This window comes from Mustela nigripes, chromosome 7, assembly GCF_022355385.1.
Source record: "Mustela nigripes isolate SB6536 chromosome 7, MUSNIG.SB6536, whole genome shotgun sequence".
Classification (NCBI taxonomy): Eukaryota; Metazoa; Chordata; class Mammalia; order Carnivora; family Mustelidae; genus Mustela; species Mustela nigripes.
This window is the reverse complement of record NC_081563.1, coordinates 44,751,114-44,769,956: the sequence shown is the minus strand read 5'-3', so window position 1 is coordinate 44,769,956 and position 18,843 is coordinate 44,751,114. Positions and strand designations below refer to the sequence as shown.

General features: G+C 43.3%; 2 protein-coding genes across 10 annotated transcripts in view; one reads left to right on the top strand and one right to left on the bottom strand.

Annotated features, from left to right (window-relative positions):
- The window catches only part of CTNNA2 (catenin alpha 2), a 1,132,931-nt gene that overhangs the window by 749,898 nt on the left and 364,190 nt on the right, over positions 1 to 18,843 (top strand). The window lies entirely within an intron of this gene.
- Positions 1,098 to 3,776, bottom strand: LRRTM1 (leucine rich repeat transmembrane neuronal 1). Of its 3 annotated transcripts, none has more exons than XM_059407749.1 (2): positions 3,292 to 3,776; positions 1,098 to 3,019 (listed from the first exon to the last, which is right to left on the bottom strand). In XM_059407749.1, the coding sequence occupies exon 2, from the start codon at positions 2,958 to 2,960 to the stop codon at positions 1,395 to 1,397; it is 1,566 nt and encodes a 521-aa protein (XP_059263732.1). In that variant the 5' UTR covers positions 2,961 to 3,019; positions 3,292 to 3,776; the 3' UTR covers positions 1,098 to 1,394. The 3 variants fall into 3 exon arrangements, with proteins under 3 accessions (XP_059263732.1, XP_059263731.1, XP_059263733.1); XM_059407748.1 differs by having other exon boundaries at positions 3,296 to 3,776; XM_059407750.1 differs by lacking the exon at positions 3,292 to 3,776 and adding an exon at positions 3,135 to 3,238.

Here is an 18,843-nt window from a genome sequence, read left to right as displayed (position 1 = left end):
AGTAAACAACCTAAATCTCAATGATGGACCTGGAAACCGGTGAAGGGGTGGGGAAGAAGCAGTCATTGATCCCAACACAGAGAAAAGTAAAAGAGTTCAGGGAAAGCAGGCATTACACAAAAGGGCAATCTGAACAGAGGCAGCTTTTCTGTTCCAGGCTAACAAATTACTCCCGTCTCCATAATATTTGAACACAGGGTCAATGGTGATCTTACCCCTATCCCACCCGACCCCCATTGCTTCTCTACCAAGTCTGCCCCTAAAGTCTCCTGCTAGTTACCCAGTAGGCATTCAGCCAGAGGATTTTTCTCACTGTTCCCCAAAGTAACTAGGAGTGTGCTGTCACTACTGAGAGCCTAAGCTTGCTGCAGTCTTAGCAGTGTGCTCCAGAAAGCACAGCTTTCATCTGCCAGCATTTGGATTCTGTCTTATTCCTCTTCCTCCCCTCAGTCAGATCTTGCTGAACAGGAGCTGAGGGTCTGTCTTTCGCTTGGGAGAGTACAGAAAAGGGCACAAATGCTACCACTCTGGTGAATCAGAGGCATAAGAGAATTATGAACCAGTGACATTTGGGGGTGAGACTTTGAATTGATTTGAAAGATGGTTGTTATATTAGGTGCAAAAATGTTTCTTGTTGTTCATAGGACAAACAATCTGACACTGCCTTTTAAAAGCTATTTGTAATGATCCCTGCCTTCAAGGCTAGGCAGTGATGCTCAGTCCTCAGTTCCACTTTCACTTGCGTTACCGTGACTGCACCGCACTCCCCTAAAAATAATACGAAAGGTCTTGCTTTTTCCCCCTCCAGTCTTTAGTCATGTGGGGATAAATCAACCTCATGAGCTGTATTTGTCCTTCTTAATATTTCAAATTGAGTCTACTAGGCTCCTGAATTTCTGGATTTTCCCTCTAGCCAATGCACCCTCCACCGCCCCCCCCATACACACACACACAGGGAAGGACGTTTTAACTGTTGCTTCTCTTTTAGCAACAATTCATTTAGGTTACACCAGTCTGTAAAAACTGTAAATGCTATTTTATTTTAAACATTTTAGTTTACAAAAAAAAAAAAAAATCAATGATTGGTACCTTTTTACACTCTCAGATTCCTGAATATGGACAGATCTTCAAAGGAAGGAAGGAGTTCTCATATGAAATTTAAGATAGACTGTCCTGAAGGTTGTGGGGTGGGGTTTTTGTTGTGTTTTATTTAGTTTTTTTGTTTTTAAGACACAATAAAGCTAAAATGTCAAGTCTCTGGGAGATATCCCCTTACAGTTTCAGTCAAGGAGCATATCAGAGCACAGACAAGGAGACCCCAGCCTGGCGCTGGCCGGCTGCCCCAGCTGTCCAGGCGTATTTGGTAGCGCACGGGTTGAGAGCCACTGGGACAATCACACCTCGCATTCCCTTGCGGGCTGCTGGTGGCAGGTACAGGATCCGTACTCGTTGATGATCACCAGGGCTCCCTCAATGTGGTTCGGTTTGTAATCAACGTAGTATTCCTGGGCAGACATGGCAGCCATCTGATGCATGGTCTGTTTCTGCTTTTGCTTCCTGCGCTGCGTGACAAAGCACTGTCTGAGCTGCCTGAGGCTGGCTGGGAAACACTTCCAGGAGACATAGAGCACCAGGACCACGATGAGGAAGGAGAAGATGAGGGCCATGGTGCCTGTGACCACCTTGTGGATCTGCACAGCGTTCTCGGCATGCTCGCCGCCGGGGAGACCCACCGTAGCCGGCTCGTCCGTGCCGTCGAGCTGCCCCTCCCTTCCGTCAGCGAGTGTGGTGGCCGGGCTGGCCAGGAGCCCCAGGTCACTGTGGTTGGTGACGGCTGAGAGCAGGTGGCCGCTGGTGGGCTCGGCATCCTCGCACAGGTGGAAGGCGTACACGGCGTCTAGGACGTCCTCGCCCTGCGCGTACTCCGGGCTGGCGCACTGTAAGTTGCCATCGTAGCGCCCCTGGAAGCTGCTGAGCCATGAGGCCAGGGCGCACACGTTGCGCCCACAGTCCCATAGGTTCCCGGCCAAAGTGATGCTTGTCAGCGATTTCCAGGAGTTGAGGATCCGGGGCTCGATGTAGGTGAGGCGGTTGGAGTCCAGCTGCAGAGATTGCAGGTGCGGCACGGTCTCGAACACATGGGGCTCCATGTACTCGATCTCGTTGCCAGACAGGTCCATTTTCTCCAGGTTCCAAACCCAGTCCAGCGAGCTAACCACAATGGCCACCTTGTTCCTCTTCAGGCAGAGGGAGTGCAGGGAGATGAGGCGTGGGAAGTGGGCGAAGTTCACCTTGACCAAGTCGTTGTGCTCCAGGTGCAGCTCGGTAAGCTTGAACAAGCCGGCGAAAGAGTTGCGCGCCAGACTCTTGAGCTGATTGTATCCGATGTCAAGAAACTTGAGGCTGCGGCAGTCCTGGAAGATGCGTACCGGCACGAACTGGATAGCGTTGGACCGCATGTGCAGCGTGGTGAGCTTCCGCAGCCCGTGGAAGAGGTCGGGCGCCAGCGCCTGCAGCTTGTTGTACGAGAGGTCCACGCTGCGCAGGTTGGGCATGGGCCGGAAGGTGGTGTTGGCCAGTTGGGTGATCTGGTTGGAACTCAGTGTGAGTTCCTTAACTCGGCGCAGTTTCTGAAAGGCGTCCCCCTGCACCGAGCAGATGTGATTGTGATCCAGATAGAGCCACGTGAGCTGCATTAACCCCGTGAACTGGCCGGCGCGCAGCTCCGAGAGGCTGTTGTAGCGCAGGGACAAGCCCAGCAGGCCGGACAGGTTGTGGGGCGCCTCGGTGAGGTTGAGCGCCTCGCAGTACAGCAGCCGCCCCTCGCACCGGCACAGCTGCGGGCACCCGCTGGGGGCGGCGGGCAGCATCTGAAAGCAGGCCCCCAGCAGACACAAGACCACCCCCGAGGGCCTCCTCAGCAGCCAGTATAGACAGAGACCGAGCAGCAGGAAATCCATTAGCGAGAATCTTTCCAGAGAGGCTGGAGAATGTCCATTGGAAGCGCTCGGTCAGAAATCTACATCATATTTTATTCCAAGGGAGGGGGAGCAGGGGAGGGGGAGAAAAGGGCAAAATCAAATAAATATATTGAAATAAAGAAGGACCCCCCCTCCCCAAAGCCACACGTTCACCTCTAAGCATGCAGAAAGCTGGGCAGCATAGAAAGTTCACAGCCACGGAAAGATCAAAGAGATGGTGATTTGGTCCATGTTAGATGCTGCAGCAAAGAAAAGGGAGGAAAAAAAAAAAAAAATCTTCGGGAAAGAATTTAATTAAAAAGTGTCTTACCCACCCTTTTCCAGAGAGTGACAACCTCCATTCAGCTGCTCCCTTTGTGTGCAGGCTAATTATATGCAGGGCGAGAGAAGACCCCTCTGTGTTTCCGAGGCAGCCCCGGTCCGCGGCCGGCGGATCTGGCAGGCGCACAATGTCTCACTTTGCTGCTCGGCTCTGGGCTGCAAGGGCGGCTGGCGAGGCGGGGAGGCGACTTCTAGGACCCGCAAGTTTCCCAACTACGTGCCGGCGCTGGGCTTCGCCTTCCTGCTGCTGTCCTTTCCCTCTGCAGTTCGGACTGTGACGTTGTGGGGAAAAAAAAAAAAAAAAAAACTCCAAACTCGGGGCTCACGACTCCCCTGGATTTGGCAGTCTGGTTAATGTCCGTCATTGGAAAGGACCACTGACCGGAGCCACCTTTTACTCCGCGGAGACCGCCTGCCATTCGCGCCCGGGGCGGCTGCGGAGAGCCCGCTCGCTCATGCTTTTCGGGCGGCGGGGAGGTGCGGGCGGCGGGCGGCGCGGGCGGCGGCGCGGGGAGCGGGGAGCGGCGCCCGGGCTCCTTCCCTCCGCCAGGCTGTGTGCGGCGCGAGCTTGCACAGGCACCTACTGCTCACTGAGTGTCGTAAGCTGCTCACGATTGTGCGTCTTCCCGGAGCACCTCAGACATGGGCAGATTGAAAAGGGGTGGGCATAAAACCAACATTTTACCGAGCCACTAAAGTAATATATGTTCTTTGATGAAACGGAAAACACTTTCAGCTTTTTTGTCCATATATCAAAAAAAGGGGGGGAGAGGGGATGTAGATGTGGGGTAGCATCATCAACGACATGATATTTCCAAGCAGGAAACTGAAAGAATCTGTTCTCTCCCCCTTTCCTTTTGAGGATGTTTCCCCCTTCCCCCCTTTAAAGCTGTCTACGTATAAGAGACACGTAGGAATCTGTAGAGAAATCAACATTTGGTCCTTTGCTTTAGTAAAGCAACTTGAGAGAAGATAGAGTAAAGCAGTGATTGTGGGGGCTTGGCTAATTTTTTTTTTTTTTTTTTTTTTTTTTTTTTTTTTTTTTCCGTTTCCCCTTTCCTTACAGGCACTGGAGTTCTGCAGTCAGCCAGCCCTTTTTAGTGGTAGATGGGGAAATGGTTTCTAAATCCATTGGGTTTGGAAAGCATCCCGGTTTGGTGGTATGAGACCCAGTGTGGCAGAACCGTATGTCTGTGTACAGGGAGTCCTGCCTGAGAGCCTTCGGGGACTTAATCATTCCCCTTAGATGTCTGTAAGGTCCCAGGTGGATTAAAGAAAGATTCTGCTGTATGACACCCAGGAGGGCTGACCCCAACATGCTGCACATGGTGATTAGAGCACCCTGGGGTACCCTCTAGGAGAAAATGCTAGAGAATAAGTAGAGAAAGAGTAGTTTAAACCATAATGAAACCTACCCCCACATACACATAATCCTAATTAAACTTAGAGACTGTTGCTAAATTGTGCCTTCTAAGTGTGAAGAGAATTCTTTGCCTGATTATTTCCATTCAGAATCATCTGTAGATGGGGTTCTTATAATGAGCTCGCTCTCTCTCTTGTTCCAACCAAAAGGCTTGGAGAGGATCTGTATGGCTATTGTCAGGAACCTGTTGATCATTTGTTTAAAAAAAAAAAAAAATCCTCAGAGATGGCAGAGGGAAAGGAAACCCTTCTGGAAGTGAGTGTGGGTAAGCCTAGCGTTTGACAGAGATAATCAAGGATATGATGGGGGAATCAAATGTGAATCTCCAGCTCCTCTCTTTGAATTCCCATCATCTCTGCTTCTCAGGGATTGAAAGTCAGTGGGTATCTATAGTGGTACTGACTTTGATAAGAAGGTGGTAGGTTACCAAAGCTCCCAGGCTGGATTGACTTTGGACAAGTAACTGCGTTGGTTCTTACTTAGCATCCAAGCTGAAGGCACCAGCCAGTCGAGTCAAAGTAATCAAAGACTGGTGGTACTTTTCAGGAAAAGTCCTATGAACAGGGGCATGAATCATTACATTTTTTATTCATCTGAGCTCTGCCCTGGTTATTTATCTCCAAGATGTGTTATTTAATTGGAAGGAAAACAAATCCAAGATGTCCTGGACATCACATGTCATCTTGGGACTTAGAAGAGATGTTAGAAAATCAGGCCCCTTGGGGTTCCTGGGTGGCTCAGTGGGTTAAGCCTCTGCCTTTGGCTCAGGTCATGATCTCAGGGTCCTGGGATCGAGCCCCATATTGGGCTTTCTGCTCAGTGGGGAGCCTGCTTCCCCACTCTCTCTCTGCCTACTTGTGATCTCTGTCAAATAAGTAAAATCTTTGAACAAAAAGAAAAGAAAAGAAAATCAAGTCCCTTAATTTTGCACATGATGAAACTGAGACAGAGAGATATCAGGCTGTTACTCAAGGTCTTACAGCTCGCTACCCCACAGATGGATTTTTTGCTGTCCCACACCTAAGTGGTGTTCTTCCCTTGCCATTCTTGATGGTTGCCTCTCTGTCACTCTAGCCACCTACCTGACTCTGGACTGGGCACCTGCAGTTTTCATCCTGGCACCTGCAAGATGCTGCGGAACACTTGAGCAGACAAACAATTTCACCATCAAGTGTTTTCACCTTTGCCAACACAATTATTCCTGACAGCAGGCTGGCTGATTGAGCCATAAACTCTAAAGGGTGGTGGGGGAGGCGGGGGCAGGCAGGAGTAAACATTGGCCAACCATTCAGCAAGCACTGTGAGTCTAAACCACCCAATCCCCAGGGCTGCTAGGAAGAAAATCCTCCTAATGCAGACAGCTTGGCAAAGTGATGATGGAGCCTTTCAAATGGGCAAGAAGAGGTCCCACTTTGGATGTCACTTGATTTGTAGAGCTGGTACAGAGAGGCAGAAGAGAGTTGAGTGTTGGCAAGGAGGAAAGAGAATAAAATTAAATTCACTGCATTTATATGTGAGTTTTCTTCTAAGTATGCTATTCAAAATGTAGAAGATGTGTCTAGGTTGTAATTAAGATATATGTGTGTGTGTGTGTGTGTGTGTATATTATATATATATATATATATATATATATATATATATATGCTTTTCACATTATTATCCTGCAAATCATTTCATCTGGATGGTATCTTTAAACCTTTCCCACCTCTAATGTGGCAAGTTTGCATCTTTTCTACGCTTTTAAACCCTTTGGCAGAACTGTATACATTAACAGATTGAAATGAGCTTTATTGAAATTTAGCTATTCTAAGTCATCTAAGTTGCAGAATCCCAATTTATTATGTATTTAAAGCATACCAGCACTGATTAAATCAATGCAAATTAGGTTAAATAAGAACAACATGAATCAAGTGTTTCAGCAAAGTTGAGTTGAGAAACGACAACTTTTGAGTCACCACAGCAAGTTGATATAGGCTGTTTTTTGCGAGTTTTAATTTCATGCTTCTCAGGGTCCAACACACTAACAAGTAAAAATGAAAAGAAATCCCCTGAAGTTCTCTCTTTCCTCAAGTTTGATCTTTTCTCTCTCCTTACCTGTCTTGTGAGAACATCTCATTCAGGGTATAATGTGGCTGTTGCATGTACTTGGTCAGTCTCTTCTTCTGGGCGAACCACAGGTTCCTGCTGACAAAATTTTGACTCCTTCAGTGTTGATTGCAGATCAGAGGTACTTTACATGCTCCAAAAACACCCTTAACATTTTCCACTTTCATATGGGGAATGAGCTTATCCCTGTCTTGCTGAGCCACCAGAGTACAGTAGTCAGACATCCAGAAAACCACCCCCAAGCCATCACGCCAACGTGTGATTGGGAACTGAAGTCAGAAAGGAAGAAAATCTTGAAAATATCGTTTCAGAAAATGGAAGGAACTCTGGGGTCCACTCTGACTGCCAAAATGCAATCTGGAATTAAGAGAAGGTAGAAGAACAAGCTTGAGACAGCTGGAAAGGGCAGAGTATAGCTTGGAGGAGGAAAAGGTGATTAATTTCTCCTCTTCTAAGCCTTAAAAATGAACCTTTGCATAATAAGCCCTCCGCTTTTTCTTGATACTTCATGCTGTGATGGGGGGTGGTGAGGAGCAGGGTAGGGGGTAATCACATACAATTTTTAAGGGATATGTCTTTCCCATTTTATCTCAACTGGAGATCACCTCCAATTTGTTTCTTGTAGTCAAAATAGTGCGTGAACCAAGAGGTGCAAGTGAAGAACATCTGAAATGAACAGGTGTTCTGGGGATTGGCTTTCCATTAGCAGTCTTTGGCAGTGTTCAAGGAAAGAGAAATTTGAGTGGTGATTTTAATGTTCTGTCATTGCCGGCACCAGCTTGGACCTTGATCTTTATGCTGTTGTCTTTAATTTTCAGTAGCAGTGAACCATGGCTTTCTTTAAAAGGAAACATTTAGAGGAAGGGGAGGAGGGTGGGAGTCACAATTTCAAAAGGAGAGAATTAACTCTGTTGTTTCTGTGGACACACAGCATACAGCTGGCATTTTACTGAATGCCTCTGAAGATGCACATGAGGCCAAAGGTGAGGGCCCTAAGTCTTCTCTCAGGAGTTCTACTTAGGAGAAACAAATTAAAGAGGGGAGGCCAATTTTTTTTTTTTTTCTTACCAAACTTTGTCCTCCTCTTAAAACTAGGTAGTAGTACAGATAGCAGTGGGGAAGTACCTGCCATGTTCAGTGCATGATGGGAATAATGGAGGTGAACCCAAGAAATGCAGTGACTCAGTGCTTCCTTCCAGGAACTTTAGGTAGGAAAGAGAAGCAGACACTGAGGGACTTTGCCAATAATATTTATATATTGCTCACTGCCTGAGAGTATATGTCTCAAAAACATACAAATGAGAATAACTGAGAGATCCAATGGGACCATGTTTAAAGTTTTCATTGATGGAAGTAAAGCTCATGAGTTTTGATTGAGTTTATGGACTCAAGATACAGGTGCACTGACAGGAGGTGTGGGCATCATAAAGGCATTAAGTACAAATATGGGAATGGGAATGCTTAAAACTTTTTGAGTAGCTCCATTTCTTCATGGGGTGGGGAAGAAGGTAAACAGGGACAAGTGGAACCTCTGCGCTGGGAAGAAGGATGTCGGTAAAGGGCTTCCAATGCCATACTGAAAGTTTGAGTTTGCTATATTGTTTCAGTCTCTGAGATCTGCCTTATTTCAAGAGGCTGTTCTGTTATGTGGGGCCCTTCTCTGTAGATTCCCTCTGCATTGCCATATGTTCTGATTTGTCATATTATACCTAACTGTTGTATCCTTTCTCAGTCTCTGCCTACCTTCATTCTAGCCATCTTCAAGGTTGATATGAAATTTCCTTTATGAGTTCTTAACAGATCTCCCCATAAAGCGATCTTTCATTCTTCTGAGCTCTATTAGCATCTTGTCTTTACCAAGCCTATGCCTGGTGCTGTTCCCTTTGTAGGAGTGTGGCAGTAATTTCTAGTATTTTAGCACTAAATGCGATGTTAAAGGTCTTGGAGACTACAGTAAAAAGATCTTGACTGGGGTCCCTTCTTTGCCATTTTGTATCCATTTGATCCCATACTGGTCACTCGATTATCAGTAAAATAGGACTGAGTATGGCTATTTTAAAAGAGTCATGGGGAAATTCAGTGAGATGGTGTGTATTAGTATCTTGCAACTCAAAAGTGTATGCCTGGGACTCACAGTCTTAAAGTATGTTAAACAGATGGAATCAGGTGTCTTCTGAGACCCACAGAATCACATCTGCATTTTACCATTAGCCCTAGGTTAAAGTTAAATTTTGAGAAGGATTCTGTTGAAGCATTGACAAAGTCTAACCTGAAAAAGGAACCCAGGGGTCACCAATTTCCTAGTGTTATAACTGCGGAATTGAAGGGTCAGTTATGTTAATTGCCCATGACTGTTGGTAGAATTTAGACAAAAACCCCCTTCTGAATCTTGTTCTCTCTCTGATTAGATTTCAGACAAAGAGAATGCAAAGTCTGTGTCTATCATAGTAACCTGGTACTTGGTAGGTTCTTAATAAGGTTTGGTTTTATCATCGTTACAGCAGGAAGAACAGAACCCTTGTATGTGCTAGCTTTAGGCATCTTCCACCTTCCTCTTCAGTATTCCTGTCACTGCCAATCTGCATATATTTCTCATGGACATTTTAGTTTTACCTTTTCGTTATAGAAAAATAAAAATTAAAAAAAATACGTGAGAAAAACTGAAAATTAAAATGAAAATTTTCACGTAAATTTCAATATCCAGAAATCAACTATTAAGTTTGGTGTATGAATTTGTCTATTTTGCATATATTTTCTAATAATCTGGTAACATTACTCATATTCCTTTGTAACTGTTTTCCTCATTGTGTTATTTTTCACATTAAGAATACAAATCAATAGAATCATCTTCAGTGCTATAAAATATTCTATTTTATTTCTCTTATCCATCCCCTCTTGTTTACCAATTACTTGGTTTTGTCTCTTAGCTATTATAAAATGGCCCTGATGAACATGCTCATACATATACTACAATAGATTGAATCCTTATATCCCCCTAAAATTCATACGCTGAAAACCCAGTCCCAGGGTAATGCTATTTGGAGGTAGGGACTGGCAGGGACACTAGATCAGGAGGATGGAGCCCTCATGAATAGAATTAGAACCCTGATCAAAGAGACCCCAAAGAGTTCTTTGGCCTCTTCTGCCATGTGAGGACAGCAAGAAGATTATCTATGAACTAGGAAGCAGGCTCTCCCCAGAAACCGAATCTGCATGCACCTTGATTTTAGACTTCTAAACCTTTAAACTGTGAGAAATAAATGTTCATTGTGTAAGCCACCCAGTCTGAGGTAGTTTGTTATATAGCAGCCTGAACGAACTAGGACATAGTCCTCTGCTTGTTTGGACAACTGTGGCCTTAAATTTTAATTCTAAAATTAGCATTCAAAGAGTGGGGACTTTTAAAAGACTTCCCATAGGTAGTACCAAATTGTCTCCTGGAAAGGTTGTACACATTTCATCCTCAATAGCTCTTTCACTGCTTTCTCTTCTCCTTGAGAAACTCTACCATACCACAAACAGAAACATCTTTTCGTCCTCTCTCCTTTGTCTCACTCAGGCACTGATTGAGATGACTATCTGAATGTTCTCCCTGTCTTGGAACTATCATTCCTCCCTATTCTGGTTTCTCCACTCCTTCCCATAGAGTCCATTCCCACTTCAGATGGAGGGTTGGGCTTTGCAGGCTCCAGCATTCCTTTTGGGAGTTCATGAGCATTTCATTCTCACATCTTATTAAGTAGCCGTCCAGCCAAATAATTTTCATAAAGGTTTTAATGTCTGAAAATAGCTTACTGCAGTGTTACTTAAAGTCCTCTGTTGGGATAAGAATGTTTAAATGGTTTTTTTTTTTTGTTGTTGTTGTTGTTGTTTTAAATGAACCAGACTCTGCTCTGTTCGATGAGACTCAGAACACACTTTTGATTTCAGTCACAGGATATCTTGTTTTTCTTGATTTCACCCTATTATTTAGGACACCTATTAACACCAAACGAATGTGTTAGGACAGCTTTGGAAACATCTATTTAATTGCAGTCCATGGGAACATCTGACTCTAACTTGGCTCTCACCCTACCAGAGTGATTCTAAGGTTTGGATTTCAAGCCCTAAAGTAGGACACTGGTGCGACAACTTGTCCCCCACCCCCACCCCAGGTCCCAGAATTTATGAAGATAGCTAAACAACACAGTTCTTCTGCTTGATATTAGCAAGGTTTACCTCCTCATCCTGGTTACAAATAATGAAACCAGTTTAATACTGTAGTAAGTTCTGTCTCTGATATATCTTGACATTTAATTATCTTGTTTTATAGAATTTTCCAGATGTCACTAATTTTGCCCTAGCAGACACAACAAAAATTCCTAAGAGCAGACTTGTTATGTTCCTGCTCTTACGACCCTTTAATATCTACCTCCAAAAGTACAGAAGAAGATCAGATATGAGAGACCATACATAAAGAGCAGAGGAATAGCCACCTACCACTGATACACATGCAAACTCTCTTGATGAATGTAGGCTGGCACAGTTCTGTGTTCATAGAGATTCTTGGTGAATAGTTTATTAGCTGGTTCGAATTCTTGCCTAATCTATAGTCAATGAAATCTGAGCTAATATAAATAGCTTCTAAGTATACTGACATGTAGGCACAAAATAATAACCCAATTTTGGTATTGAATTCACACAGATTTATTAATGCCATTTATACATGGCATTCTTACAAAGATCTCTTTTGTGTAGGAAGTCCCCCACCATCCATAAGCAATGAGCTTTCTGTGGTAAATTTACCTGCTCAGTTGGATGCATTTATGTCTTTATTTAAATCATCTCCCATTCTCTGGAACTACTTCTTAATCCCCCACAGACACCTTGAGAGTGCCTTTTAATTATTTAACATAAATGTCTATTGCTGTTCTTATTTGTTTTTCTTTTAAGTCAAATGGAGGTTTAGCTGATGAGATAAAGAATTCGATAAAAGGTAGTCCCTGCCTCCAGTGTTCTCAGATCTGGATTGCAGGTGATGGGTAGCAAAGCAATTTGATTCGTGCTGTGGCAGAGATGTAAATAAGAGTGGTGGTTGGAGAGATTTCTCCAGCTAGTTGAGCAAGATCAGCCAGAGGAGCCAGGAGAAAAGGAGGAGGAGCTGACCAGATGGAAGGGTGGAGGCCACTCCAGTTAGGAGCCAAAACCTGTGAAAAAAACCACAAAGGCTTCTGAAATGCATAGGGTATCGGGAACACATGTATGAAGAGAGATGAGACTGGAATGTTAGCTTAGAGCTAGAACTGGGAAAACTTTCAACCTGGATTCCAATTTCCAGGATGTGGGGACAATAAATGACGGCCTTGAATGTGTAGGGCAGGGAAATGGGTCCTGGAAGGAAGAAGAACAGTTGGGAGGCTACCACATCTGCCCAAATGAGATACTGTCAGCCCAAGCGGGACTTACTCTATTAACCTTAGAAATGGATGGCGCAGGCCAAGTACAGTAATAGTTTTGTAGTGGGATTGGCAATCGTGTAAATAGTACTTTTTCCGAAAATTAATTTAAGATGATTTCAATAGAATGGGCTAATCTAGGGTACATGGAAAGCAAGGAAGAGTAGGATGTGGAAGCAAACTAACATCTGCAGCTAAGAGTAAGCAGTTGAAAGTGGAAATAGAGGTTATAGCTAGGCATAGAGACTGAGGCATCTCTGGAAGGTACATGGTGGTTAGAACGGTGGTGGTAGGTGCAAATCCCCAGGCAGGGAGACTAGCCTTTAGCTGGTGCACCATCAGAAGTTCTTTGCCGTCTAGTAAGACAGTGTGGATGTGGGAAGCAACTGGATGACAGGGAATGGCAGGGCCCAGGCTCTCTGGGAAGTGTACGTTTTGCTTAAAGGCTATCAAATTCTAATTTTTAAAAATCAGATTATATTAGTAAGCAAGTGATATTGCAGACTGTATTCAGCTTGTGAAATACCTGTTGGCAAAGCTTCTTTTAAAATAGTGTTCTTGACATGAAAGGATGAGAGGGAGCAGAAGAGGTAGAAATTGCCTCAGTAGGTGAGATAGTTTAAAAAAAATTGAGAAATGCTGTTTAGTCTGTAGTGACCAGCCTTTAATATATAGGCATAGCCATGACAGTGTCATTAATATGGATTTCACGTGGCTGTGAAAAAGGAAAAAATATGGCTGACATTGACAGGTTTTGAGAGGAGTGCAGATGGTCAAGGATTACTGACGCTAAGGGAGAGAGCCCAACGATCAGTAAACCTGCAAAGGAAAAGTACAGCCCTGGTGCTGTCTGTCTAGGGACTTTGTCAATGACCGGCTGGCATGGAGCGTATCCCTCTCCCAAGAGGGTTTGTCACTGGCATCTCACATCAGTGTTAAGATTGTTCCTTTGCGGATGGACCTTGTATTACCTTCTCAAACATAAAACAGGGTGATGACTGGAGATCGTGTCCTTCAGAGTGCCGTCCTATATTTGCATTTTAGCAGAACAATCTGAGACATTGAATAACTTACTGAAAAAACGTGGAATTTCTGATGCTCTATCAGGCTGAAAAGTATTCTGCCGTTTATCAGCGATACGACCTGGGCAAAGTGACTTAACTTCTAAATAGAAGTATTTAACATAGTAAAATAAAAAAATAAATTGAATTATAAAAATAGAGAAGTAGTACAAATGTCATTGCAATAACTATTTATCTCAATTTATATTACATAAGACCAATGTTATATCACTTTGAAGACAAAAAGGAAAAAGAATCTCTAGCACGATGGTATTAGCCATCTCTGACTTAAACTCTTACTGCCCCTTCTTTAAGTACCTGTTCCTGCTTCAGAGGCTGCATAAAAACAGAAAGAAGAAACAAAAAGCTTGGCTTAAGCCAATGATGATTTTATTTAGTTCCTGGTTCTGTGTGTTGGCTCCAGAGATCTGTATGGGACAGCTTGATGGTTCTCGCTCAAATGTCTGTGATCAGATGGAGAATTAGCTGGGAATCAGGCAATCGAGGATGGCTTCACTCACAGGCATAAACGTTGGCAGGCTGGGGCCCCACTGACTCACTCACTCACTCACTGTAGCCCGGGACCCCTCAGTTCTCTTTCATGCGGCCTTTTGTCCTCCAATAGGCTACCTCAGGTGCAGTTATGCAGTGACTACAGGGTTCCAAGAGGGGCAAGAAAGAGCAAGTCCCAGTATGCAAATACATTTCAGAGTCCAGAGTGCTGACCATAACCCCATGTGACCCATATCCTTCAAGTCTCGCCTTCTGGCAAATTGCTGTCGTCTGTTGCCTAAAGCTAATTACATGGTCAGCCTGACCCAAGGAGTGAGGATTAGGCTCCATTTCTGGATAGGAGTGGAGGAACTTATGGTGGTTTTTACAAGTTAAATAAGGCATCAGTGGATTAATATTTACTCTGTCTGTAAATAGTAAATACTCTAAAACAATTTTTATTTCTCAAGCCATGTGGTCCAAACACTGTGGTCCATAAGCATCAAGGGCCAGAAGCCTGGGCATCACGTAGAGCTTCTTAGAAATGCAGAATCACATATTAGATATGCTGGATCAGAATGGACAATTTTGCAAGAACCCCAGCTGAATCCTAAGTCTGTTAGGGTTTTAGGAGCATGGTATCTCTTCACTATTCCTCATAATTCCTTTTGCTAGTTGCTATGTTCTCCTGTTGAGTGATAGATCTTTGATTTTTTTTTTTAAAGATTTATTTATTTATTTATTTGATAGAGAGAGAGAGAGAGATGACAAGCAGGAAGAGAGGCAGGCAGAGAGAGGAGGAAGCAGGCTCCCTGCCGAGCAGAGAGCCCGATGTGGGGCTCGATCCCAGGACCCTGGGATCATGACCTGAGCCGAAGGCAGCGGCTTAACCCACTGAGCCACCCAGGTGCCCCTAGATCTTTGATTTTTAAAGGTGCCAGAACTGTTTCCTCCTGCACAATTGAAACAGAACAAACATAGGTTTAAACAGTAAAACAGGTTGCTTCACAGCATGAACAGCTACAGAGAGAGAGGGTATAACATTTTTCCGCTCAATTGTCCTTTGCCTATAAAAATAGAAATTTAAAATTAAAATAACAGTACATAAATATTAAAGGATATTGTATTTAACTAGGAATCACCATTTAGATGTTAGGACAGTTTTTAACATAGAAACTGCGAGGCACATACTACTCTGAAACCATCCTTTTACATTCCTAAACACTTGCTAACTGGACCTTGTTTCTCTCAAGGTTGAAAGATTGACTTTGCAACCATTAGACCACAAGTTAAATATCTCTAGAATGTGTATGAGTCCTTAGGTCCTCTTTCGACCTTTACACAAGTAATGAGACCAGCAGAACTTACGAAGCATCTAGCATGTGCAGACCACTGGTCTCAACTCACAGGTAATACAAGTATGCCATAGATTGTTGGGTTCTGTTCACTTCAACCCCAGAAGTAAGTGGGGATAGAAAGGAGGAAAGCCAAAGCTTTCAACAATAAAAGTGTATTTCACTAGGCTAAAGACAAACAAGTAACATCTAAAAGACTTCTAGCTTTTCTATAAATAAATCTTTTTTTTAAAAGATCTTATTTATTTATTTGACAGACAGAGATCACAAGTACACAGAGAGGCAGGCAGAGAGAGAGAGAGAGAGAGAGAGAGGGAAGCAGACTCCCCACTGAGCAGAGAGCCTGATGTGGGGCTCCATCCCAGGATCCTGAGATCATGACCTGAGCCAAAGGCAGAGGCTTAACCCACTGAGCCACCCAGGTGCCCCATCTTCTAGCTTTTCTAAAGGTCTGATTTTCCTCTGAGAGGAAGAAAGTGGTTGCAACTTCCGCTGCCTTCCTCTGGTTTACTTTGTCCTCAAGACTGAGGGAGGTGAGGAGAAGCAACAACATGAAGACATTTTGCATTAAAGTGTAATGCTGTCATTCTATGTGAAATTTACCTTGAGTATTCTCTTTTTGGAATGGGATAACTTTTTCTTTGAAGCTGTAATTAATGTTGTCTCAAATATATGTGTTCTGGGGTCCTGGTCTTGTCCATCAATGAGTCCACAAGTCACTAGCTACATATGTGTTGAGCGCTTAGCTTATAGGCATATTCTAAGTATAGGACTACAGTGGTGAATGACCAAGTAGTCTTGTAAGCAAATGATAAATTAGATAATTTTTAGGTACCAATATGCTAGGGAAAGTTAAAATGGAACCAGGTGGGAAAGAGAAATTGAGGGAAGGGGCCTGCTCTCCTCTAAGGTTAGGCAAGGCTTCCTTGAGGAGGTGACATTTGAGTTGAAACTGTATGGCAATAGTCAGCCATTTCAGATTCCATGAGATATGCATTCCAAGCAGAGGGAACAGCAAGTGCCCAAATCCTAATAAGGCCAAAGCAAGCCTATTCTCAACGGATGGTAAATGGCTAGTATGCTGCATTGAGTGAGACGGGGCTGAAAATATGAGGAGGATTTTGAACATAAACTGTGCTTTCTTCAAAAGTCAATGCACTTTTTATAAATCTGCCCAAATGTTCAACAGCATCCTCATCAGCTCTACCAAACCTTACAGAGTGACAGTTCTATCTCAGGCGCTAAAGTAAAGCATGTTACAACATTAATTCCTTTCCTTTGTTAAAGTTCCCTGGGATTGTCCCATTTTCCCAGCATACATGAGGAAATCCAGGTACAGAAAACCTAAGCCACTGACCTTAACAAAGCTGATGTTGGTCATCAGTGATTTTCCTATACTCCCTAGATTCTCTGTTATGGCAACTAAAGGAGCTGAATGTCATTCAGCCTTTTGACTTTGTAAACACCAAAGCTGAGTTTTCTACAGTCTTCTTTTTCCCCAGAGTTCATCCATATAGACCCAGCAAGAGAGGGATGGGGCAACCTAATCTTTCCTCCTGAATTCCCACTCCTCCCGCCCCATTCCTTCCATCTGTTGCTGTTTGCATAGAAAAAGAACAGAACAGAGTACCAACGACCACACACATTCAGAAATCTCATTTTGTATGTGGGAGTCTGGATTCATTAACAAGTTCCTCAAGCTCTCCCTGCATTTACAACGCCAATCTAAACATAACCCAGTGAAGTCATGGGAATAGGCAATGATCGGCTGCATTTTGCTGAGATGTCAATGTTCAAATACATCATCAGCTACGTCCTAGTGAATGGCTTCTGCTTCAGACAGGTTGTATTTTCAACAGCCTCTAAGTAAATAGCACTCATTTTAATACTCTCTAACCTCCACACTGTCCTTCTGCTTCTGACCCCTATTACATCCCACTTCCTGTACAAGGGCTCTCATTCTCTAGGCTGTTCGCTTTCCCATCCACAAACCCATACAGTCACCCATCCATTCAAAAACTATATAGTGGATACTTACTCTGCTTCATTACTTGTACTATGTGCTGGGGGATATAAAATATTTGGGGTAGTATTCCATTCTTCAGAGACTCTGTTCCCTAGTGGGAATCATACTCCCAGAAATCCATATTAATCTATCCCTTCTTTGAGCTCTTACTCCTCTAAATACTGTTAAATTGTTAAATACTGTCTTAAATTGCTCTCTAGTTGTTTCTGAACTTTCTCTCCCCTCCCCCCACCCCTTGTATCTGTTAAGTTGAAATTTCTCAGGAGCAAAACCCAGATCCTATTTCTGGAATAGTGGAGTGACCTGAACATAGAGTTGGGATATCCATGTTTAAATTCTATTTTTGCCATTTACTAACTCTGTGATGGTTTGGGGTACCTTCCTTCTTTATATAGAGAATGGAAGTTGGATGGGAGGCTTTCTAAGATCCCTTCAATTTTGATATTCGTGAAAATGTGAATTCGGAAGTATCCAACAAGGGGGAGAAAGTGAAAGGGACACTCAGTATAAAAGTGCTAAGAGCTTGGGTGGTTTTCTACCTGTAATGTAAATTTGCTACTGGCTTATAGAATGGAACACAGCACAATTTAGGAAATTAGATTGTACCTTTCTTGTGAAACTAGGCATTTGGATAGGGTCTTCAGCTAGGCAGGGATTCTTCCCCAGCCCATACAGCAATACAGACAGGAGATATGACTTCATTATAAACCAACTCTATTTCTGTCTTTATTGAGTTGCTGATTTTACACTAGACATTCAACATTGGCAGTATCAGAATGGTCCTAGAAGAGATTTTCATGTATGCTTGTTTGAGCAATTCATAACAGATGATTAAGGCAGGCTTCAGTCCTGCGCTCTGGGAGCTGCTGTCAAAAGGAGAATCTCATCCTTTATCAAACTATTGCAGATGGTAGCCTGGCCTGGTTGCAGCCCTCTCTACTCAAATGGTCACCTTGAGTTCCTTTGGCCATTCATATGCATAAGTTAACTATGTTCGGATAGTAATAACTATAAGCATTCATTTCAAAAATAAATAGTTCTCTAAAAGGAGTTATTCTTTTTGAATTTATCCATTTGATTTCAATATGTCTATAAATTCAGAATATTGTTTAATGGAAACAACTACCTCCTTTCAATATGATTGCCTAACAAGGTCTGATGGATGCCAATTAGAATTTTTGTTGTACAAAACTAAGTAGTTGTTTGAGAAAATGAAATTGACATGTTGCCTAACTGGCTATATCTCTTCAAACCTAAACAAAGTTTGTTTTATTAGATAATGTGGTAAATAGTACATCTCTCCTATAGTTGTTGTGAACATTGAAAAGGCTTCAGAAGCCTTTCTGAAATCCAAGTGTCCGTATCACTTAGGATATTATTCAACCAGTGTGGAAAGGAAAGTACTGTTTACTTTGATGGTTTTGCTCTTTCAGAATCCCTGAGGGCTGAAAAAGAAAAGCAATACTGTATAACTTTGGTGATGTGGATATTGTATGACTGTATCTGGGTCTCCAGTTCCAGAATTCTTTCTACTCTGAGGCTATTGCCACATAGAACACCATCCCAACTGTCATAAGATTTCTTCCTCTTGTTTCTTTCTTTCTTTTCTTTTCTTTCTTTTTTTTTTTTTTTTTTTTTTTTTT